This window comes from Panthera onca, chromosome A2, assembly GCF_046562875.1.
Source record: "Panthera onca isolate mPanOnc1 chromosome A2, mPanOnc1 haplotype 2, whole genome shotgun sequence".
In the NCBI taxonomy this organism is placed as follows: domain Eukaryota; kingdom Metazoa; phylum Chordata; class Mammalia; order Carnivora; family Felidae; genus Panthera; species Panthera onca.
The window spans coordinates 101051337-101077552 of NC_138340.1; the positions used below are offsets into that span (position 1 = coordinate 101051337).

Consider the following 26216-nt stretch of genomic DNA (forward strand, 5'->3'; position numbering starts at 1 on the left):
TGGTTGCAGACTAAATTCATATCTTTGTTACAGGATGAAAAACACAAAAGTCAGATAGCTACAGTCTACACATTGTAGAAGATCCATCATATGAAGACAGAGGATCTCTAAAATAAAATGCAAACCAAGAGAAAATATACTTTTACAAGCCAATTCACATTTCATTTCAGGCATTTAAGTCTACCTGGGTCAGTGTTGTCACTAAGTGAGTGGTAAAGGTAACATAAATTATAACTGGTAGTCGTGTAATCACACAGTGTAGGTCTACATATAAATCAGTTATTAACCAACTGCACTGAGTTAGAAACCATGATTATTTGAAATCTCCAACTGCAATCTTTTTTGAATATCATCTAGTTGGATAAGAGAAAAGACCACAGTCCACATATTCCACTTATTCATGCTTTTCAAAAAAAGAAAACAAAACCCATAATAACAAAAAAGTGGTGAAAATGTAATGAAAACTGTACCAGATTTTAGTAATTCAACTCATTTTCTTGATTGCTATTAGGTTAAACCGCATGAAATTGATAATATTCAACCATGGTTGGCCTACAAAAATGACATTCATATGATTCAATCTAATAGGAAAGTCATACTTCATCATATATAACAAAATATAAAGAATTGTGTATCATTGTCCCTAAGAGGAAAGTCTGCTCAGCGGCCCATCAGGATAGCTTTAAAGAATCCCAGCTCTGGTGGACACTCCTTGGACTCTCCCAACACAAAATGACTCACTGGAAAATATTCACTGTGATCTCTACCCATGAATCTGAGAACAAGCACATTAGTTTATTAGAGAAGATGGGTTCATATGATCATATGATATGTTTCTTTAAAAACTTACACTTGGAGTAAGTGTAAGTTTGGAGACTAGGCGCAGGAGAAATAAGGAGAGTTATTATTTGAAAGGTACAAAGTTTGTGTTAGGATGATGAAAAAGCTTTGGGCATGGGTGGTGGTGATGATTACACAACATTGTGAATGTATTTAGTACTGCCGAATTGTACACTCACAGATGGTTAAAATGATAAATATTATGTGTATTTTATCACAATAAAAAAGGCTTACCCTTGGAATAAACTTCATACTCCCTGTTGCAAAGCTATTGCAACTTTCTTGGATTCGGGACATTCGTGTGATTGTTTTTTAGATTCTGACATCCCTCAGAAGACACTGCAGTACCTGATGCTGTTCCACATTAGTGCCCAGCTTGCCTGGGAATTGTGGGTTAGACTCAGCACCTTTATATTGGCAGCATTTTGGGTTTGGGTTTCTTGATCCATCAGAGTCTTTACCTTGACAGTTTCTGTGCACATGCATGCACATGCACACGCGCGCGTGCACACACACACACACACACACACACACACACACACACACAGTATACCCCTCCTGCTGAGAACCATATGCGTCAGAGATTTGGGAATGAAAATCATCTGCCTTGAAGCCATTGGCTGACATCCCACATGTTCTGGCAGCCTCTTCAAGTTGTCACTATCAGCTGTCTCATGTCAAATGAGTTAATAAGCTCATTTAGACTCCTGGTGGGCAGATGTGCATGTAGGTCAAAGCCCTTTTCGCAACAACAACTGCTGGATTACTAATGATTTTTTTCCCTTTAATTAGGCCCAGGACAGAAATAGCATTTAAACTTTGACCCCTCTGAAGAAAAAATATTCACATAGTTTGGCAGGTTGGTTCCAATTCTTCATTAAACAGATATTTTTACTTACAATTGTAAAGGGATTCTTCCCTTTACAGTGCTTTGCAAGCATCACAACCTTGTTCAAAGTTGTTAGCCTGCCAGGGGCACCTGGGTGGCTCAGTCCGTTGAGCGTCTGACTTCAGCTCAGGTCATGATCTCTTGGTTTGTGAGTTTGAGCCCTGTGTCAGGCTCTGTCCTGACAGCTCAGAGACTGGAGTCTGCTTTGGATTCTGTGTCTCCCTCTCTCTCCAACCCTCATTCTCTCACACTCTCTCTCTCTCTCAAAAATAAATAAATATTTTTAAAAATTAATAATAAAAGTTGTTAGCTTTCCAGGAGAACGAGAAGGCCCATTATTGGTTTTGGACAATTGGGAAAGCTGACATGTTCAAGTACCCTGACTTAAAATGCTTTACATGAAGCAAAAAATATAGTCATTCCGTTAAAAGAGCCATGAACTTAAAAAACTTTTCTGTTTGAGTAATTACTCCATACCAGGATTGTTGATGTCTATGTATGTTTCACCTGGTTTACGTCCTATAAAGTTTTAAGGAATTATATCCTATTTTAAATCATGATTTTTACAGATGAAAGCAACATCATGATGTCAGAAGATTTTGTTAGGTTTTTAAATTGTGTGAGAGCTGAAATAAAAACTACATAAATGCTTGTTGGAGGAAGAAGTCTAAAATTCTTCATAGTTGTTCATACCTGTGGTGTTGAACTACTCCCAAACCATAAGTGAAATATTAGTTACATTTAGCAGGTTGACCTACAAAGCTAACGTTGAGTTGAGTAAAATATTTAAATAATGAACAAAACAAGAAAGTATTTTTAAATCTACTAAATCTTCATTAATTATATTTCGGTTCCTGCAAAAATAGTTATAGAAAACATGAGACTTTAAGTTGTATATTTGAAACTGAAAAAAAAATTTAAGTTCCGAGTCTTCTTGCCTCTCTTAGAAAAAAGTGGAAGTATAGGAACACATTAGATTATTTAACACACAAGAAGCTTTTCATGGGTTATGTCAACACTGTTCTGTTTCCCTTTATTATCCCAATATCTTGGAAGAACGGTCAGAATTCCTGGCTATTGTACTCTTCTCCTTTGTCACCTCCCCAATATCTCTATTGAAACTGCTCCCTTAAAGATTTCCAAAAACCTCAAAGTTGACAAACTAAATAACTCTGTTGGGCTCCTGCCTGTTTCACTTGTCTGCAGTTTAATACTGTTGACAACTCATTCCATTTAAATACTCATTCATCCATTCATTTAACAAATACTTCTTTGTTACATATAACTTTTTCTTTCATGTGATAGTGGTGCCCCCGACCCATTGTCACTACATCTTCTGCTTCGGGTTTTTTTTTAAAGTGATGGACCTGCACACATTTGTCTAATTCTCCTGCCAGTGGTTCATATTTGAAAGAAGTCTAGCAATGTTTAAAGGTATAATGCATGGAAGCTAAAAGGAACTACTAGCTACCAAAAATATCTGCATGTACATTCCTGGTAGCTATTGCAAAGGTTGACATCCAGCCCTCTTTTCAAAATTGAACTCCTTTTGGGGGCTCCTGAGTGGCTCAGTCAGTTAAATGCCTGACTCTTGGTTTAGGCTCAGGTCATGATCTCACGGTTCATGGGTTCGAGTCCATGCCAGGCTCTTCACTGACAGAGTGGTGCCTACTTGGGTTTCTCTCCCTCTCCCTCTCTCTCTCTGCCCCTGCCCCACTTGCTCTCTCTCTCTCTCTCTCTTTCTCTCAAGTAAATAAACTTTAAAAACTAATTTGAAAAATTAAAAAAAATTAAATCGACTTCTTTTCATTGAGCATTTTGAGGAAAACAGGATGTTGTGTAAAGATGTTTACTAGGTTTACAGTTTCAATTTTAGGATTTGTACATTTGACTCTTATTTACTTCTTCAAAAGATTACCAGCTACTTGAAAAACATGCACTGTCCTTGGAAGCATCAAAAAAAATGAGGTGAAACCTTAACAGAGTTGGATAAGGAAGAGAAGGGTGTCCAAGAATCATGGTCTGGTGCAGAATCATGGAATGATCTAAGTGTTTGATCTGCCCTCAGTCCTCTTGAAACATAGGTTCCCTTTATTCGTTGATATGAGCTTCTTTGTTTATTTTGAATGGATGGATGAATGTTTGATTCACTGGGGATTATTTACCCTCCCCATATCTATTTATTAAACTGGAAAAGACTGGTGCTATTTCTCTGTGGGTTTTCATAACATCTCAGAAGTAAAAGTGGGTTAAGACAAAGTCTCGTATATAAAAGGACTTTGTGTTTCCTACACTTGAGTGTAGCACAAGAGGAAAAATCTTAGTGGAGAAAAACCCTGCAGGAAATAGATGAATGTCCTAGAGTAAAACAATGGAAGAGGTTAAGAGAAGGGAGATAATTCATCCATTAAGATAAATTAGTATATAATATAATCTCATGGTATTTTTCATTGTTTGAGGATTAATGTGTGGTACTTTGATGTGGGAAAGTACATCAGGGATATTTCCTAGTGCTCTTTTGGCCTTAGCACTGAAGCTCTAGGACTAGGATATGTCAGCTTGTCACAAGCTATTTTCTGTTCATGCCACAGTGGGCAGTCATTCCTCCCAGGAGCACAAAGAGGGTCTTGGAAAGAGCCAATATACATGAAACTTGAGAAGGAAATACCCTTCAAAAATAACATCAGAAAGACATCAAGAAATGGCAAAAATTACCTAATGTGGGTTTGACACACCCAGTATTCTACTGTGTTTATTTATATAAAACTGATTTTGTAATTTGTTCTCTGTGAATTGAAAGGCCTGCCAATCTTGAGCCATTTTTTTTCTAGTTATTAGAGGGCCCATTCTATGGACAGAAGGGATTGCAATCTAAGCCATCACAATAGCCATTTGATGTTGGTGTAGGGCTCTTAGGTACTCAATTTTTACTCAGAAAAAGCACAGCGCTCTCTCCGGAGCATAGCTCTCTCCAGAAAATAGCATTTTCCATTTGGTCCTAGGGATAAGGCTTCTCAGGCGCTTGTGTGATTATAATACTGATTTTGGAGACTGACAGGATGTTGTTTTTCTGAATGCCATTGCATGACCTCCATATATGGGGGAGGCTGAGGTGGCCTCAGAGCCACAGCTTCATTCTGAGAAACATCTGTTTTGTTTCAAAGCAACAAGAATAGGAGCTACTTTACATGTGGAAATATTAATGACAGAAATGATTCATGAAACTGGGCCAGAATCACGTTTTTCCTTGATTTATCACATGCTATTTTTTCCTTCTGTTCTTTGACCACCTTTCCGCAAACCACTTGATGAAGAACATCAACTACTAGAGCAATAAAATGGGACTATAGCTCATGACAGAGACCATTCATAAATTCAAAGATATATAGAGGCCCCATGTAGAAATTCATATGTAATCTTTGCAAATGTTACAAATCTGAGGGTTTTTATTTTAAGGTCCCCTAAGAGACAAAATATTTGAAAATGCACATCCCTGGTTTCTTTTTCCCATGTGATTACCTTCCTTCTCTTCCTGTACTTTCAGATGAACATTATAATCAAATAGAAATACACCTCTCAACAAACAGACTGGTGTTTCCAGCCAGAGTACATGAGAAGAGGGACAGATGCAATTTCCATACTGTCCAAACAAATGCATTTATTTCAGGTCAACTATTGAGGAAATTCAGCAATGTTCCTAAGGAGACAAATACAATATGTTGGTTCAGAGCATACTGGCTGGGTTTGAATCCTGGCTCTTTCCCTTATTAACTATGTAGATGTGGACCCATTACTAAACTCTCTGTGCCTGAATAGCCTAATCTATACCATGGGGTAAGACTAGATCATGCCTTAAAGGGTGGTATTATGTTACATGAATAATTAGAACTATATATCTGTTGGGGTGGCTGGTGGCTCAGTCAGTTAAGTGTCCAACTCTTGGCTTTGGCTCAGGTCATGATCTCACAGTTCATGAGTTCAACTCCCACACTGGGCTCTGTACTCATAGTGTGGATCCTGCTTGGTATTCTCTCTCTCTCTCTCTCTCTCTCTCTCTCTCTCTCTCTCTCCCCCTCCCACATGTGTTCTCTCTCTGTCAAAATAAATAAAGAACTATATATCTGTATGTAGTAAATATACACTAAGTGTTATTGATTATTTTTTTTAAACGTTTGTTTATTTTTGAGAGAGAGAGCACAAGTGGGAGAGGGGCAGAGAGCAAGGGAGACGCTAAATCTGAAGTAGGCTCCAGGCTCTGAGCTGTCAACACAGAGCCCAACACGGGGCTCAAACTCACGGACCACGAGATCATGACCTGAGCTGAAGTCAGACGCTCAATCAACTGAGCCACCCAGGCACCCCTGTTATTGATTATTATAGAAGTTTCAAAATAAATAATCCTTCCAGTGCCCATTAGAAAATACAGAATTACTGGATTTTAGAGTTTTTCTGCACAAATTGCAATAGCAATTTCTTAAAAACATTTTGTGATAAAATGGTAATAGATGAAAAGAAGTGTCATTATAAACATAACATTATTTCCAGATTGAGGAAAATATAGTATATTAAGTCTTTAAGATTTAGAAGTACATTTTGAGACACAAGACGAAATTATTCCCTGAAACCTGACTTTTAAGATAATACACAAATAAATGTATAAAATTTTTAAAAATTTAATGATCAATGCAACATGCATCTCTATTGACAGATCCAAAGAGAAGTAGGAATTAGTAATAGTCTTGAAGAAAGAGTTAAGAGACTCTTAAGAGTTAAGAGACCACTAAATTTGTGACCATAAACCACAAGGAAAAAGAAAAACTCACTACTACCTCACTTGCCCCTAGCAATCCAGAACATTCTCTAGAAATTGACATCTTTTCAATTGGCAATGAACTTCATGTATTCACCTGGCAGTGAATTTTGTGACTAAATCCCAGTGGTAATTTTATGTCACGTATCCTTTACCACAATTAAAAAAAATGTTTTAAAGAGAGGACCTTGGAAAACTCATGAAGTCCTCAAATACTTTTGGAAAAACTACTCCTTTTATGATGATGAGAAAGTCAAGCATGAAGTGTTATTACATCAGAGCATTACAAGCTCCCCTAAACACTCAACTGTATTTATTCTTTATGAGAATTAATGCACTGGTGAAATTAAAAGTTATATTCTGTTTCAATAAATTTATGTTAAAACAAAAACTGAAATCGTAATTTATGAGACATAAAGAGAAGTAAGTGAGCAAATGATGACACCTTTTTAGGGACTGCCACTAAGCATCTCCCAAAACTACATGCACTGTCCTCAGTCCTGCATGGGCACTCCCCAGAGCTGATGAGTCTGGCTGTGTCTCTGCCTCAGGCAAGCCATTTGATATCTGGACTTCACTTCTCATTTTCCAGAATGAAAACCTTGGGCTAGTATGATCTCCTAATGTACCTGGTGGCTCAAACATTCTGTAATTCTATCACAGTTGCAGACTCCAGCACTGATACCTGATTTGAAGCCTCTTTTTCCCAAGCATGAAAATGATCATCTTAGGTAACCAAAGAATCCTAGAAATAAGTGTGGACTGTCAAAATGTTTTTTATTCTTGCTGCAGGATTTTATCTACTGCCAAAGCAATTTTATAAAAACTTCTACTCAGTATTCAAGAGATACATTTCTTTTCCCCAGAGAGAATTAATCATAGGCAAGGACTGGAAAAGGCAGTTTCCCCAGATGAAGCTTAAGCACACTCCTGCTGAGAAACTCATTCTATTTTAATTTGCCAATTAAAAGTGGCCTGGGAAATCACACATTGTTGTTATCTCATTAAAAATACTATACTTGTCACTCTCTTTCCTCTCTCTGGAAAAAGAACACTCAAGTATCCCAGCTGCTCCCCACAGCTTAAATTTGATAGTACCCTTAAAAGATTGGCTTTATCTAGGGTCCATTGAGGATGGCACCTTCTGCTGTTATTACTGCCACGAATTCCACAGATCTCTAGTCACTGACACTGTTTATTGGATATTTACTATATCCATGAAATTTACTAAGCATTGAGAAGTTTAAAAGGTACTAAAAAGCTTGTATTCAGCAAATTAATGGCCACTTTCATTGCAAAACAGAGCCTTGTATCAAGGTCTTTTAAAGATCCCAGCCGTAGCATCTTTTGGTTCTATTTGGCTCTTATTCGATCCCTCCCCATCTGTCTTGCTGATCCGTGGAATGCCATTACAAGCATGGTACTGACGGTTGAGATTACACCCCTGTAATAATTTTTAAAAGCTCAATCTTTGTTGTCATGACAGTCACAAATTTCCTACTCTTATAAACTATATATTGAGTTGACATCATGTATGGGGAAATAGAATGATTTGAATTGGTTATTTGTTACTACTTCTCAGTTTCTAGTGAACCATAAAATGACTATAGGGCAGGAGAAAGATGGAAATACTGCAAAGATTTTGAATAATGGCTTGTATTTAATAATGCCCCTCTGAATAACATAATAATAAATGATAAAGTCATGCCACTGACTTCCTGCATGTACTTGAACATGATTCTGTGTATATACCTGCAGGTTATTATGTATTGCCAAAGATACATCCTCAAGGAGTCCATTGACTTCTGCTTAATAAAAACATAAATTACTATAGCTCACCGGGGGAAAGGCACTCTGCCTGTCTTTACTCAAAGGGTATGATTACCTTATTGCCTTGAAATCCCTTCGGGCCTGGATCCCCTGGAGGTCCACTAATGCCCTGCTCCGAGGTGAAAACCAACAATTAGTTCTATATATAAAAGGCCAACCAAGAAGGAATTATTCATTAAGGTCCCTAGAGATCCTGAATTTAGAAGTCAGACTAAATATCTCAGAGTTAAGTTAGGGTTAAATGTGACTGAGAAATGGAATGAGATAAAATTCCTCCTGTCAAATAGGCAGCTTCTAAAATAGTATACTTAAGCTGAGAACAAACATTTATTAATGAGGTGTTTGCTTTCTAAGCCTGTTTCCAACCTTATCCCTGTGCTGAACACCCTTCTTAAAGAATTTTGAATGAGCAACTTTTTTAAATAGCTAAGGCATTTATAACTGGAAGTTGGAGCTTCCAATGACCCTGTGATAACCAGAGTTACTGCCCTGTGCTGACACAATTCCAGGCCAGAGCAAAGGAGTTGATGGTTAATTAGATGCTGTCTGGGAAATCTTGGGCCAAGTTACAATTTTCAGTAGACTTTTTGAAATACATAAATGAACTCTTCATATACATACATCCTCCCCCCCAACGAAAACTTTTGACTGGGCAAGTCCCCAGACTCGGAAAAAACTGATCTAAATTATTTTCTGAAATCCATGGAATATGTCTAACTTAAATAAATGCCTTCAGAATCTTTTCCATGCTATTGAACATTAAGTACTTATAATGAGCATTCCATGTTTTTGAATATTAAGTACTGTATCTAAATTACACATAGTGTAATTAGATAAAATGCATAGTTCTTCCAACTATATTATACTAGCAAAGCAAAAATAGTTACATGCTTCTTTTAACTGCTTTGACTTCACTCATCTTCCTAGACTCGAATTTTTAAACTTCTATCCCTCTACTAAGTAAACTCACCTGCTGGTACCTATCTTTGGGGAGCCTGAATTAGTCATTCAAAACATTAGGGCAGTGATTTCCAAACTTTGTTGCACATTGAAATCACCTGGGGATCTTTAAAACTACTGATGCCTGGCTCCAATCCCTAGACATTCTAATTGAATTGGCAGAGGGAGCAAATGGGCAAACAGATTTTTAAAGCTTCCTAGGTGATTCTAATTCAGATGTAGATTTGGTTTAGCCTCCTTACCTGAAGTCCTCTGGGTCCCTTTGGTCCATACGGCCCTAAGGATCCCTGTGGAATAAAATTAATGGTAAGTTGCTCTAAGTATCCATCTTCAAAATGCAATGATTTTATTTTAGGTAGAAGAGAAAAGAATGTGTTCTCAGTGATGGCCAATCTTCCCACTTTATCCAAACAGCAAAGCAAACTGATACATTGTCAACAAAATGATCCAAAATAATAAGCCAATTTGAGGTCAGATTTTCCTTCAGTAAACTCCACGAAAACAGTTTTAGATGTAAGTCCTTCACCTGTATATTGAAATTTTGGTCAGAGCAAACAATTTATTCCTTACAATTCCTTAGAAAAAGTACAGTTGGTGGAATATTGTTTCTTTCCAACAAGGCAAAATCAGTTAAATTAACAATTTGGTGAGTTTCCCCAATGTCTAGATCACTCTTTTGCCCATCTTCAAGACATGCAACTTGACAAAACACTGTTTATACTCAATACTCTCTAATAGAAGATATTTCAATATGTTCCATAACTAGGAAACCCTTTGAAATTTATTTTTATGAGAATATAGTATAGTCTAGTCTCTCTTTTCTCAGATTTTCATTTTTCTGCTTAGCAAAATATAACCTGTTCACAATAGACACACCTTGGCAATTAAAGGAAAAAAGTAAAGAAACAGAAAAAAATCACACAGAAGCAACTGCTATTAACATTTTAGGCATATAGAATATTTTTCTTCAAATAATTGATTCGAGTGTGTATACAATCTTGTGTCCTACTTATTTGGTCTTCCATTATATCAAAAATATTTTTCCATGTAATTAAAAACTCTTAGTAAATGGAAAAATAATCAAGAATATGTACCTATTATAATTTACTTATTTCCCTAGTTTTGGCATTTAAATTGTTTCTGATGATTATTATTTTAAATAATATTATAATGAATATCTTTGTTTATAAGTCATGTCCAACTTCTGAAAGATTCCTGAAGGTAATGTCCTGGAAGAGGATGACAGACACAGAGATGATGAACACATTCAAGGCTCTCTCGCTCTCTTTTGTGTCTCACACCAATACATGGGAAGAAAAAGCAAAGCTTCCCTCCATAGTTTGCTCAGATTTCCATTCTTACTACCTGAGTAGAGAAAGTGCATCTCCACCTTAACAGACACCCCCATCAATGCTGAGTATTGTATATTATCCCAGTGTTTGCTAATTTGATAGGTGAAATAATATTTTAATGTGTTAATTTCACTTCTCTGATCGCTGATGTATTGGGTTTTTTTCACTTATTACCCATTTATAGTTCCTCTCTCGTGTCTCTTCATGTTCTTTATAGTCTGACTTAAGAACTTATATGAACTCTTCATGTCAAGGATGCTGTATTTCATTGACTCTAGACATGCATTTTTTTTTCAGATCTTTACATCTCTAATATCAAGATACGTCTTATAATCAATTGCATCTTCTGTTTGTAATTGGCAGCACTTTTTCTTTCTTTTTGGCACAGAATAGGGCATTTCACAACCCCTGGCATCTTAGTCAATGAAGTATGATGATTAGCTCTTTATCAACCGTTCTCATTTCAAACAGTTTTCAACAGTTACTGTTTAACTTTCATTTTTGTTCTTCTCTGTCCCCTTCTGTATTTTCAAGTCTGTGTCCACCTCCCATTTTCAATTACCCTCCAGGCAGAATCCATTCATTACTACAGTTTTCATTTTGCCCAGAGATAATTATCAAGCCTACATTTTTTTTCAGATCCACCTGGCCTTTAACTCTACAGTACTTTAAAAGCTTTCACAAAAGTCTCAAGCTATTTAAAGTGCTTAGTTACATAGGCCAGTGTCATCATCTTATTCTCTGCTTTTCACCTTCTGCCTCATTTTTTCTCCTTGACTCTCTCCCATAATTAAAATACAGATATTGAATGAGTTGAGTATCTTGGTAGCATGCTGTTAATAGTTCTTCACTATAATGAAAACTATTTTTACTCTGTACATTTTTGGATGCTTTGTCATTAAGTTTCAAATGTACTGTCTGTATATTTCTGACCCATTTAATATTGTCTCCATTTTAAATACTTTATTCATATTTATTTTTTAACGAAAGGTTAATACCCACCCAATTGCCTGTGGCGTACTGCAGTTTCAAAATTTCAATCCCCTATCTATGCCTAGTTCTCCCACATTATTTATAACTATTTCATTAACTTATTCCATAGAGTTCTTCACTCTATTTTGGAAAGTGCTTGTTGTCAGTGTTTATATCTGGAAAACAATTCCAGATGCAAAGACCCAACTGGAGCTTGAACTGACTTTACTGGTTAAATTATCCTTTTTTGCCATAAAATTCCATAGGCCTAGCCTCAAAGGTTAGGGAGCCACAAAGCACCGTCTTAAAGATCCATATGAAAGATATGTGGAGGCTCCATTAAGTAAAGTTAGGTATAGTTTTGTTTTCTGCTTCATGTTTTACAGACGTGAAAATTGAGCCAGTAGCTTTCCGACTCCAGGAGTGAGAGCAAGGTAATGCATCCCAGGAATTTCCTCTTAGGGAAACTCAGCCCAAAGGGATCCCAGCTGTTAGCATTTTAAAAACATGTTCCTTACTTTGTCACCTTTTATTCCTGGTTTTCCACATTCTCCATTTTCACCCTAAAAAATAAAGAAATGAAACAAATAAGAAGAACTTTGCAGTCGTTTGGGGTTAGGATGTTTTAAAAAGTTTTCTTATGACATAAGCACTCTGATGGGTTTTACACAATTTTATCCTCAATCCTGTGGGTTATTTGGGCATTACACTCTGAAAAATTTTATCCATGAGTCATCTTCCACTTGACAGAATCAAATCAGTGATACCACCTAGTAAGGTTTGACATTTTTGAAAGGGAGATGACATTTAAAGGAAAGAAACTAAGGTTTACCGAGTATCCACCATATGCTCTTTGTGATTTAAGTGAATCCACATTACAGCTCAATGAGATCAGTTTTACAGTTGTATTTTATAGATGAGAAAACTTAAGTTCACCCAGATAACTTTCCTCAAATAAGCAGCTCTGATTCAGAGTCCCTATTTTTGCCACACTATACTCCACCCTGAGTACCAGCTTTGATCAATTAGTAGTGTTTGCCCAGAGAACTGTGAGAGAAAGGTCCTGAGACCACATCATGGCTTGGTGGGGAAAGGAGCCAGGAAGAATTAGCAAGGTCTGCTGGGGACGGGCATGGTGGCAAGAATGCCATATATTTCCAACACACTCTACTGCCCTGCCTTTCCTGGCATATTAATGGAAAAAGAACTAACATTTAAATTGTGCTTTACAGTTTATGATTAATTTTATTTAGCAGACATTATCTCAGGTAAGCTGACATTAACTGTCTGACACAGATATTATTAGCCCAATTTTACAGACTGAGAATTTTTGATTCAGAAGGTTAAGTACCTTGCTCATGTAGAATGAGAATTGGGACCTCTGAATACTAATCCATTGTATCAGACTTCTAAGACTTTGCATAATTAGAACTAAAATGTATCAAAGGCAATTAGAAAAACAGCTAAAGTTAAAATTTTCAAGTGCTTTCATGCTTTTATCTGAGCCTCAAAGCAATTGATTTAAAATTTTTTTTATATGAGCCTCAGCAATCAGACAACACAAAGAAATAAAAGGCACCCACATCGGCAAGGAGGAAGTCAAACTAACACTCTTTGCGACAACGTGATACTCTGTGTGGAAAATCTAAAAGACTCCACCAAAAAACTGTGAGAACTGATCCATGAATTCAGCAAAGTTGCAGGATATTAAATCAATGTATAGAAATCAGTTGCATTTCTATACACCAATAATGAAGCAGCAGAAAGAGAAATCAAGGAATCGGTCCCATGTACAATTGCACCAAAACCCATAAAATACTTAGGAATAAACCTAACCAAAGAGGTGAAAAATCTACACACTGAACATTATAAAACACATTAAAAAGATTGCAGAAGACACAAAAAATGGAAAAGCATTCCATGCCCATGGATTGGAAGAACAAATATTGTTAAAATGTCAATGCTACCCAAAGCAATCTACATATGCAATGCAATCCCTCTCAAAATAACACCAGGATTCTTCACAGAGCTAGCATAAATAATCCTAAAATTTGTATGGAACCAGAAAAGACCCAAATAGCCAAAGCAATGCTGAAAAAGAAAACTGGGGCACCTGGGTGGCTTAGTCAGTTAAGTGTCTGACTTAGGCTCAGGTCATGACCTCACTGTTTGTGAGTTTGAGCCCTATGTCAGGCTCTGTGCTGATAGGTTGAAGCCTGGAGCCTGGAGCCTCATTCAGATTCTGCGTCTCTCTCTCTCTCTCTCTCTCTGCTCCTCCCCACCCTCTCTTTCAAAAATAAATAAACCTTAAAAATAAATTAGAAAAAGAAAACCAAAGGTGGAGGCATCATAGTTCCAGACTTCATGCTGTATTACAAGGTTGTAATCATCAAGACAGTATGTTACGGCACAAAAACAGACACTCGGATCAGTGGAACAGAATAAAGAACCCAGAAATGGACCTACAAATGTATGGCCAACTAATCTTTGACAAAGCAGGAAAGAATATCCAATGGAAAAAAAGACAGTTTCTTCAGCAAATGGTGTTGGAAAAACTGGACAATGACATGCAGAAGAATGAACCTGGACCACTTTCTTACACCATACACAAAAATAAACTCAAAATGGATGAAAGACCTAAATGTAAGACAGAAAGCCATTAAAATCCTACAGGAGAAAACAAGCAAAAACTTCTTTGACCTTGGCCGCAGCGACTTCTTACTTGACATGTCTTCAGAGGCAAGGGAAATAAGAGAAAAATGAACTATTGGGACCTCATCAAGATAAAAAAAATCTTCTGCATAGCAAAGGAAACAGTCAGTAAAACTAAAAGGCAACAGATGGAATGGGAGAAGATATTTGCAAACGACATATCAGATAAAGGGTTAGTATCCAAAATCTATAAAGAACTTATCAAACGCGACATCCAAAAAAAACAACACCCAAAAAATGAGCAAAAAACATGAATAGACACTTTTCCAAAGAAGACATCCATATGGCTAAAAGACACATGAAAAAAATGCTCAACATCACTCAGCATCAGGGCTGATGTGGCAAATCAAAACCACAATGAGATTCCACCTCTGACACCTGTCAGAATGGCTAACATTAACAACTCAGGCAACAACAGATATTGGTGAGGTTACGGAGAAAGAGGAACGCTTTTGCACTGGAGGTAGGAATGGAAACTGGTGCAGCCACTCTGGAAAACAGTATGGAGGTTCCTCAAAAAATTAAAAATAGAAGTACCCTATGACCCAGCAATTGCACTACTAGCTATTTATCCAAAGGATACACGAGTGCTGATTCGAAGGGGCACATGAACCCCAACGTTTATAGTAGCACTATTGACAATAGCCAAAGTAAGGAAAGAGCCCAAATGCCCACCAACTGATGAATGGATAAAGAAGATGTGTTATATATACAACGGAATATTACTCGGCAATCAAAAAGAATGAAAACTTGCCATTTGTAACAACGTGGATGGAACAAGAGTGTATTATACTAAGTGAAATAAGTTAGAGAAAGATAAATACCATATGATTTCACTCCTATGTGGAATTTAAGATACAAAACAGATGAACATAAGGGAAGGGAAGCAAAAATAATATAAAAACAGAGAGGGAAACAAATCATAAGAGACTCTTAAATACAGAGTACAAACTGAAGGTTGCTGGAGAGGAGGTGGGTAGGGGGATGGGTAAATGGGCAAGGGGCACTGAGGAGGACACTTGTTGGGATGAGCACTGAGTGTTACATGTAAGTGATGAATCACTAAATTCTATTCCTGAAATTATTATTACACCATATGTTAACTAACTTGGATTTAAATTAAAAATAGAATAAAGTCAAATAAAAATGTTTTATTTGAGCATAATTGACACACCGTGTTACATTAATTTCAGGTGTACAACATAGTGATTCAACTTCTCTATACACTAGGCAATGTTCACCGCAAGTGAAGCTACCATCTGTCACCATACGATGCTGTTACAATATCACTGACTCTATTCCTTAAAAGCCATTCATATTTTTAAGATATGGCAACTCAGCTGGAGAAGTTAAATGAATTACTTAAATGCACATGCTAGCCAGTGGCTCCTAGTCCAGTGCCCTCACCACTGCTTTATCATCCATGTGCTGTAAGCATGCTTCTCAAAATGCCACCTCACAGTGACATAAGAAACTTGCACTACAATGATCAGTGCCCTGCTTCCTTCATTAAAGAAGTCATGCTGTGAAAAATGAATGTCAACTGAACTAAACAGTGTGTTTAGTGATATAGTGGGTTTATATTCTGGTGCAATCTTTATGTCATGACAAAATACCATCAAGCATTTCACAGGTTGACAGCCAGCATACAGACCACACTTTGAATAGCTCCACTCTAAGAAGGGAAATAACCATTGTAACCACCAATTATGGATCCAAAGTCCAAACCTTTACATTACTGCTAATCCCCACAGCAGATTAGATTAGAGAGAGAGAGAGAGATCTCCATTCATAGATGAGGAAAAGGAGACTCCGAAGGATTAAATAGTTTGCCCGTGACCACAAGCTCGAGTCTGTTAGATTCCCAAGTCCATGGTCATCAGCCTCTCAAAACTGAACAAGGCATACCACCATGGTCTGCAAGATACTTTCCACTAGCCTAGAGTACTACATGGGGTGTCGCTGGCAAGAAAGAGGGAGGTACAATTCCTAGATCCAGCTATGCCTCTGTTCAAAAACAATCTGTTCTCTCTCCACATCATATTGTGAGTCAGACTGACCCAGGAAAAACTGAGCTTTCACTTAGAACAAGTTGAACATTTATTTCTGAATGCAAATGGAAACTCACTCTTGAAGAGTCAATTAGAAAGCAATTAATTTAATAATGTTGGATGGGAATAAAATGAGTCAACCACCAAAATATAAAACAGAAAAGTACCATAAATACACTCAAAATTCTTTTGGCCAGAATTCACATTCCATTTGTCCAGACAGATTTGTTAGCTATAGGTCCTGAGGAACAGCATTTGTTTTGGGGGCAGACTTCCATCAACGAAAATATTGTACTCCTGTTATTCGCCTTTGTAAAGGCGTTTTCTTTTTTGGTGGGCTCAGTAATCCCTGTGGAATGGCCACAATTACAATTTCACAGAGCAAGTGCTTCAGAAAGCTATGAACAGATTAGCTCTGTTCCCAGCCTCTGATTTCTGATGCTGCTGTTCCTGGTGAAATTCTGGTTTGAATGTCAATGGTTCAGGGTCACTCTACCCTGACAACTTATATTTTCCAAATGAGAGCTCCACCAGTGATTCTATAATTTCCCAGAAGGTTAAAATGAGTCTTTTCATATATATAAATATATAAACACACACATATATACTATATTTGTAGTATACTATATGCTATATAATATATATATAGTATATATACATAGCACTATATGTACTATATAGTGTGTGTTTATGCACGCGCGCGCGTGTGTGTGTGTGTATGTATATATATTTAGTGTTGATGAGTAGCTCATATTATAAATCAAGATGGGGGACCTGTATAATTTTCTTCAACTATACATAGGACAATTTTACAATCATGAAATTTTCTTAAATTTCCTATTTATCATTTGTTCCCTGCCTCTTCATAATAGCACCTTGCATTTTATCGACCAGCAAACAGCTTATAAGACACTGTCACATCCATTATTCCATTTGCTTCTCCAACCACCCTGTAAATTAGGAGGCCTATATTAATCCAGCTCTATATGGATGAAGAAACAAACACTTAACATTTCTAGTGACTGGGGACAGATTTATTTGCCTGTATAGAGACTCACCTCTAATATTTGCAGGGCCCAGGGCAACACTGCAAGCAGAGGCCTACGTACCATGTATCTAAACAGCTGAAAGTTATAAATAAGCTAATAACCAACCTAGTAATGTTCTAGCTTCCTTTTTTGACAAGTATCAATAGGAATAAAAATGAAAGAACTGTGGTATTCCTTAGAGGTCCAAGTGCTAGTACCACCCCATGCCCACAGCCTACAGACCAGCTCCTACTTGGCCTCTCCCCACCTCTGGTTCCTCCCAGGAGAGGAGGAACAAATGCACAAGAAGGTGCCCCAGGCAATGCAATACAGTGAACCTCCCACCAGGGCCCCTTCCAGCCCCAAAACCAACTTGCATTTTGTTTCCCCTCAGGCCTGGGGAAAAGATGGACAAAGGAAAGATGTTTGTATCTGCCTTCAAAGTAGGCTCAGGCCATTTTGCAGGGACTTCTGGGGTCTTGGTTACCTAAAGTGTGGTCCAGGTTTAAGGGGGCATAAGCCTCATGCCCTGTAGCTTCCTGGATCCTTCGGGGTCAGATGGCCTTTCGAGACCCAGAGAAAGACCTCTTGCCCTAGGTCTGAGGGCTGTAGACAGGATGAACGAGGACACGCTCTATTTTCAGATAGAACATCTGGTGATAGAACTGTGACATTAATCTATGAATGAGCGCTTGGGGCGCTTGGGTGGCTCAGTTGGTTAAGCATCCGACCTGGGCTCAGGTCATGATCTGAGTCACAGTTCCTGAGTTCCAGCCCTGCACCCGGCTCTGTGCTGACAGTTCAGAGGCTGGAACCTGCTTCAGATTCTGTGTCTTCCTCACTTTCTGCCCCTCCCCTGCTTGTGCGCGCTCTCTCTCTCTCTCTCTCTCTCTCTCAAAAATAAATAAATAAATAATTTTAAAAAATCTATGAATGAACCATGAACAACTGTCAACATGGTTCTTGAGCCCCCATCCACTTTGCTAACTTTCTAATTTGTAAAGAATCATAAAATAGTCTACCAGCCCATAACTTCTGTTGGTTTGTCAAATTTATTCCCCTTGCAAGCTCCACCCAGATGCCTCACTGTATGAAGAGGTTCCTTATTGCCTAACCAGAATAAATCCTCTTGCTTCTACAAGAGCATTTGATGTCTAGGTTTTGGTGTCTAGCTTTCATAGGAAGTTAAGCACCAAAGTAGCAACCTAACTGAAGTATTGCCGCATCCATTTTTATTTGGAACTTTTAGTCTGTGCTACATGGCTGGTAAATAGGGGTCCTCGTGTTTGCAGAGCTGAGAGAGGCTGGATCCTAATCTCAGGAATCTTAGGATGCCTTTCACCCCTTCCAACACATCTCCGTACCTGAAGTTTATTATTATTTTATGTTTACAGACTTAAGAGTATACTTGGGAATTAGGGAACCTAGACTTAGGAAAATAAAGGAAAACAACTTTTATTAAGCATGTAAATACAGTTATGCTTCTGTTTTTCTCTCTGAAATCCTGGCCTATCTATTCATTGTTACCAACTTACCTTTTCACCTTTGTACCCAGGGATTCCCTAGTTACAAAAGAAAAAAAGAAAGAAAGAGTAAAACATATTAGAAGACATAGTTGGAGGAAGTATTTGATGTTTTTCATTTACAAAGTATAAAAAAACACATCTGTACAGTCAAGGAAAATAAGACCACACACAGAAATGTAAGCTATTTTACTTCTCCGGGGAGAAGAAAAGAACCCATTTTCCCCTTTATTACATTCTATTTTCAGTTCCACATATTTTTTTCAAACCCAATTTCTTACCATTTGGCCCAAAGCTGAAGGAGAAACTATACACTGAAACTTATAAAAGGGACGACCTACAATGCTCCATTCAAAATTGTTATATTGACTTTTAAACTATGAACTATCATAGCTGAGAATGTTTCACAGAGACTGTTAGAGAAATTGGCTTTGAAAATGAGCTGAGATAATGGCCTTTACAATGTATGTAAATATTTATATCCATTACGGTCCTTCTTTCAAATTCGGTCTCGAATATGGAACATCAATGAAATGCATGGTTCCTTTATCAACCCTAATGAGACGGTGGCCTTTAAGGCACTATATTTTATCTCATGCTAACTATGGGGCCAACTCCTCTTCTGTGTCACTCCTGGGAATCCTGCACAACCTCCTCCATTGTGTCCCTGCTTGTGAGCCCTCGAAGTAATATGATTCTGAATATTAAGTGAACTAGGAAATTAACAACTTTAAGCAAGAGCAAGACTTTTCCATATAGGACTTTATGTCTTTTTCATACAACAATAGCTTTTAAGTATGAAAATAAAATTATAAGTTATATTTTAAATGAGCCAGAGAAACTGATGGAGAAACAAGCTATTATCACAGTTACATGTGTCAGATGACAAACTATTGTTTTGTATGACTTTTTTTAACAAAAGGCAAAAAAAAGGAAAACTTCGGGAAGGAAATAACACTTCTCTCCAAATGAGTGGTCACTGGGAAATTGAAACTAAAAATAGAACTACAGTCAAAAGTATTGTTATGCTGCATTTTAGTTCTTCTTAGATATGTTTATTAGCATAAAGGGTTTAGGTTTTAGTATTGTGCTTAAAATTAAAGGCCACATTATAGAGAGTTAAATTGGGGTACTTTATTAAAACAATTCATGTTTGCAGCAGAAACCTTACTTTTTTATATTATACTCTTTTTTTCCCCTGTTTTTCTTTCTGAACTCTCTGGTCAATTTATTGTTTGATTGCTATCAGTTTCCTTCCTTCCCTCCTGCCTTCCTGCCTTCCTTTCTTTCTTCCTTCCTTGACATCTTAATTACTAGTTTAAAAGTATTCAAATTTAAGATATCCAAAACTGCACTCATTGGTCTGCCAAATTTGTTTCCTGTTTGTATTAGTGGTGCCATTATATTTCAAATCACACAAAATCAAAAGTTTATCTTTTCTCTCTACTTGCCCCTTACATTCCTTGAATCCAACCAGTTAAAATTCTCCAACAGCTGTCACTGCATTTAGTTTTAAGTCTGTCCTTTCTACTGTCCTTCCCCCTCCCCCCAGCCAGCAGGATCCTCTGTGACCCACTCCTGCTTAGCTCCATAACCTGTCTACCACCACTCTTTGCCAAGTTTTGGCTTTATTTCCATTTCTTCAGCCTACAAGCTTGTTCCCACGCAAGAGTCTTTGTACCGACTGCTCCTTCTGCTTAGAACATCCTCATCACCTGGTTTTATTTATTTATTTTTTTAAATGTTTATTTATTCTTGAGAGAGAGACAGGGACAGAGACAGAGTATGCGTGGGGGAGGGGCAGAGGGAGAGGGAGACAGAATCCGAAGCAGGCTCCAGGCTCCAGGCTCCGAGCTGTCAGCACAGAGTCCGACGCAGGGCTCAAACACACAAACCGTGAGATCATGACCTAAGCCAAAGTTGGATGCTTAACCAACTGAGCCACCCAGGCGCCTCACGTATGACCTGGTTTTATAGGTCAAGAACACATCTCATTGATGAAATCTCATTCATTTGTTGGTCTGTTGATTGCTCACCCTGCTAGCACACTGTATAAAACTGGAACTATCAATCTTGTTCACTGTATCCCCAGCACCTAAAGAAGGGCCCAGCATATACCAAGTGCTCAATACATATTTGTTGACTATATGAGTCAGTGTCAGTCCCCACAGCCTATTCTTCTTGCCTTCTATGGTTCTCACAATGTTCTCTTCTTCTCTATTCTGTCATCACTGTGGCCCCATTCTATCCAATTGAATGTGATTTAATTCCCTAATAGCCACATTAAGAAAATGACAACAGGTGAAATTAATTTTTAATAATATATTTTACTGATCTCTCTAGGTCTGAAATACAAGGGTTTCCAACATTTGGCCAATATAAAAATTATTCATGAGATATTTTACATGTTCTTTGGCACTAAGTCATCCAAATTCATTGTGTATTTTACTCCTACAGCACACCTCAGTTCAGGCTAGCCGTGTTTCAGCTGCTCAGTAAGCACATATGGCAAGTGGCTTTCATCCTGCCTGGAGCAGCCCTAGCCAATGTCCCTGTTCTCAGACAGGCCGTAACAAAAAACCTTCTTCTAAGTACTCCTTCTTTCTGTTTATTCCCACTTCAGTTTCCCCTTGAGAGTCATGCCAGATTAATCCTCCAAGTACACAGCTCTTGGGTTGCACTCTTCATTTGAAATCTCAATCTCTCACCTAGCAGAGCCCAGATCTACAGTCGGCATGGAACATCCACTCTGCCCTTCAAGCTGTGTCTGCCAACATCCTCTTTAGGCACCTCCTCTCACCATTTTCCAACCCATAGCCTTCCCTCAGGTCGATGCTCATGGCACTCTCCATCTGGAATGCTTGTCCCTTCCACCTTTCTGTTCTATCCTTTCCAGTCACAATCCTACTCTCCAGAAGTCATTCTATAAAACCCATCCCGATAGCTTCAATCTTCTCTGAAGGTCCATAATAATTTGTGCATGCAGTTTTTACAGTATTTTGACATTCTGCTTCATGGTGTAACTATTTTTTTCAAAAATTAAAGTATAGTTGACATACAATGTTGCATTAGATTCAGATCTACAACATACTGATTCAATTTCTCTATACGTTATGCTATGCTCATCACAAAGTGTAACTACAATCTGTCACCATACAATGTTCTTACATTACTGTTGACTATATTTTTTATATGGTACCTTTCATCCCTGTGACTTATTCATTCCATAACTGGAAGCCTATACTTCCTACTCCCATTCACCCATTTTGCTGCCCCCAGACTCCCTTTTGGCAACCAATATTGTAGCTATTTTAGATATTTTAATCTCTCCTATAACAAACTTTTCAAAAAACATGAGTGCTTTGTCTTAATTTCTTTTCACATAATAATATGCTTTACATGTAGACAACACCTAACAAATACTTCCTAAAAGAACAACACACATATCTGAATGAATTTCCATTGATTATCAAACTTTCTATTAGACTTACTCATAAAGTTGATTAAAGACACCAAGAGACAAGTTTTTAAAACCTCTGGGCCTGTCTCCTGGGCTTTTGCCAGGGGGACAGCCAGGAAGAGAAATGTGACATGGTCTTTTTTTATTCACTGTACACCCTTCTCTGCTCTTTGCAACTTTACTACAACTCCCAGAAAAATGAAAAAGAAGAAATTTTCTGTAATTATTTCTCAGGCAATCTCTAACATCTTCTAATTTTAGAGATAATAAATCAACTAGAATGCTTTTTATTTTGTCTGCAGATCAGATTTACAAAAGCATAGTTTAGACTATTAGTTCTGTGCTCCCAGAATTTTTAATGCATTCTTTATTTGAAAAAAACCAAACAAACAGAGGTGTCTGGGTGGCTTAGTTGGTTAAATGTCTGACTCTTCATTTTGGCTCCACTCATGATCTCATGGTTCGTGAGATTGAGCCACACGGCTAGCTCTGCACTGACAGTGTGGAACCTGCTTGGGATTCTCTCTCTCCCTCTTTCTCTTCCCTTCCCCCTCTCTCAAAAATAAATAAACATATTTAAAAAAACACAAAAAGCAAAGAAAAATATTTTCCTGAGTTGAGTCTTCCGCAAATCCCACTTAGGTATCCAAGAATGTCATGTGCTTCACCACCCTGTGTCATCATCACTCCTGTTGAGCAGAACATTTTCTCCCCATATTTCCATTTCCAAGGCCATATCCGTCTGACTGCCCATCTGTGCCATCAAAAGCACACGTATATGTAAGTCATTTTTGCACTTGTACTACAGGGGGCAAAATGATCATTTACAGAACCTTAGCATCCTAGATTACATTTTGGGGAAAGCATTCCACTTGCATACATACCCCTGGGCCTCTTTCTCCAGGCTCCCCTTTTTGAGCATCACCCTGTGGGGGAGAAAAAAAAACTCAGTCAAAATTCCACAGCCCTACAGAGTGACTGATTGCTCAATAAAATGCTCGGAATAAAATTATTCCGAATTCCCAGATTAATAGGTTAATCCAGTGGGGAAAAAATCTTTGGCCTTCACCATTGACATTTTCACCATGGAGTCTAGGGAAGAAAATCGCTGTTCAGATAGCCTTTGCCCTTTGGAGTGAAGCCAGATGCATAGGGTGCAGGCTCCAGATACATTTTCATAGCTTAGGCCTAGGTTTGCTTCTCAGTTTAACAACACAGCCCTTGTTCTCAAATGCAGCATTGTACCCAATCAGAGCCAGGCACTCTGGCTTTTCTCCAAGGGGCTTTGGAATGTTTTCCAAGATGTCCTTAAGAGTAATTGCTTGATTTTGGCAAGACTTAGGAAAATATATGATGTGGCACAAAATTACAAGCCAAATAAGTGAAATGTAAACATAAATTTAAAACAGGTATTTAACAAAACAAAAAGAAGACACGATGGCATCATTTCGGACTCACATGATGAGGAGGTACAGTTGTGAGTGTTGTAAAGCTGCTCAAGGATTCTTCACATTCCCTTTCTTTTTTTTAATTTAATTAATTTTTAAAATTTCATCCAAGTTAGTTAGCATATAGTGCTTTCAGGAGTGATTTCAGGAGTAGATTCCTTAGTGCCCCTTACCCATTTAGCCATCCACCCTCCCACACCCCCTCCAGTAACCCTCCGTTTGTTCTCCGTATTTAAGAGTCTCTTACGTTTTTGTCCCACTCCCTGTTTTTATGTTATTTTTGCTTCCCTTCCTTTATCTTCATCTGTTCTGTGTCTTAAAGTCCTCATATGAGTGAAGTCATAGGATACTTGGCTTTCTCTGACTGACTAATTTCGCTTAGCAAAATACCCTCTAGTTCCATCCTCATAGTTGCAAATGGCAAGATTTCATTCTTTTGATTTCCGAGTAATACCCTATTGTATATATATGCCACATCTTCTTTATCCATTCATCCATCGGTGGACATTTGGGCTCTTTCCATTCTTTGGCTATTGTTGATCGTGCTGCTATAAACATTGGGGTGCATGTGCCCCTTTGAAACAGCACACCTGTAACCCTTGGATAAATACCTAGTAGTGCAATTGCCGGGTCATAAGGTAGTTCTGTTTTTAAATTTTTGAGGAACCCCCAGACTGTTTTCCAGAGTGGATGCACCAGTTTGCGTTCCCACCAGCAGTGCAAAAGAGATCCTCTTTCTCCACATCCCCGCCAATATCTGTTGTTGCCTGAGTTGTTAATGTTAGCCATCTGACAGGTGTGAGGTGGTATCTCATGATGGTTTTGATTTGTATTTCCCTGATGATGAGTGATGCTGAGCATTTTTTCATGTGTCAGGTGGCCATCTGGATATCTTCTTGGAGAAGTGTCTATTCATGCCTTTTGCCCATTTCTTCGCTGGACTATTTGTTTTTTGGTGTTGAGCTGGATAAGTTCTTTATAGATTTTGGATACTAACCCTTTATCTGATATGTCGTTTGTAAATATCTTCTCCCATTCCATTGGTTGCCTTTTAGTTTTGCTGATTGTTTCCTTTGCTGTGCAGAGGTCTTTTATTTTGATGAGGTTCCAATAGTTCATTTTTGCTTTTGCTTCCCTTGCCTCCAGAGACGTGTTGAGTAAGAAGTTGTTGCGGCCAAGGTCAGAGAGGTTTTTGCTTGCTTTCTTTTCAAGGATTTTGACGGCTTCCTGTCTTACATTTAGATCTTTCATCCATTTAGAGTTTGTTTTTGTGTATGGTGTGAGAAAGTGGTCAAGGTTCATTTTTCTACTTGTCTCTGTCCAGTTTTCCCAGCACCACTTTCTGAAGAGACTGTCTTTATTCCACTGGATATTTTTCTTGCTTTGTCAAAGATTAGTTGGCCACATGTTTGTGGGTCCATTTCTGGGTTCACTATTCTGTTCCATTGATCTGAGTGTCTCTTTTTGTGCCAGTACAATACTGTCTTGATGATTACAGCTTTGTAATACAACTTGAAGTCCAGTATTGTGATGCCTCCTGCTTTTTTTTTTTTTTTTTTTTTTTTTTTTTCAAGAGTGCTTTGGCTATTCAGGGTCTTTTCTTGTTCCATACAAATTTTAGGATTGTTTGTTCTAGCTCAGTGAAGAATCCTGGTGTTATTTTTTAGGTATTGCATTGAATATGTGCATTGCTTTGGATAGTAGTGACATTTTAGCAATATTTGTTCTTCCTATTGAGGAGCATGGAATATTTTTCCTGTGTGTGTGTGTGTGTGTGTGTGTGTGTGTATTCTTCAATTTCTTTCATAAGCTTTCTATAGTTGTCAGTGTGTAGATTTTTCACCTCTTTGGTTAGGTTTATTCCTAGGTATTTTATGGGTTTTGGTGCAATTATAAATGGGATCGATTCCTTGATTTCTCTTTCTGTTGCTTCATTGTTGGTGTACAGCAATGCAACCGATTTCTCAACATTGATTTTATATCCTGCAACTTTGCTGAATTCATGAATCAGTTATAGCAGTTTTTTGGTGGAATCTTTTAGGTTTTCCATATAGCATATCATGTCATCTGTGAAGAGTGAAAGTTTGACCTCCTTCTGGCTGATTTGGATGCCTTTTATTCTCTGTGTTGTCTGATTGCAGAGGCTGATTTCCAATACTATGTTGAATAACAGTGGTGAGAGGAGACATCCCTGTCTTGTTCCTGACCTTAGGGGGAAAGCTCTCAGTTTTTTCCCATTGAGGATGATATTAACGTTGGGTCTTTCATATATGGCTTTATTATCTTGAGGTATGATCCTTCTATCCTTCCTTTCTTCAAGGTTTTTATCAAGAAAGAATGC

General features: G+C 37.8%; 1 protein-coding gene across 1 annotated transcript in view; it reads right to left on the reverse strand.

Annotated features, from left to right (window-relative positions):
* The window catches only part of COL28A1 (collagen type XXVIII alpha 1 chain), a 175474-nt gene that overhangs the window by 131019 nt on the left and 18239 nt on the right, over positions 1 to 26216 (reverse strand). The window contains exons 7-11 of the mRNA XM_078442134.2: positions 23312 to 23353; positions 18980 to 19006; positions 12172 to 12216; positions 9572 to 9616; positions 8425 to 8478 (exon numbers count right to left, since the gene is read on the reverse strand). Coding sequence (XP_078298260.2) covers positions 8425 to 8478; positions 9572 to 9616; positions 12172 to 12216; positions 18980 to 19006; positions 23312 to 23353 — 213 coding nt within the window. The remainder of the gene's footprint in view (positions 1 to 8424; positions 8479 to 9571; positions 9617 to 12171; positions 12217 to 18979; positions 19007 to 23311; positions 23354 to 26216) is intronic.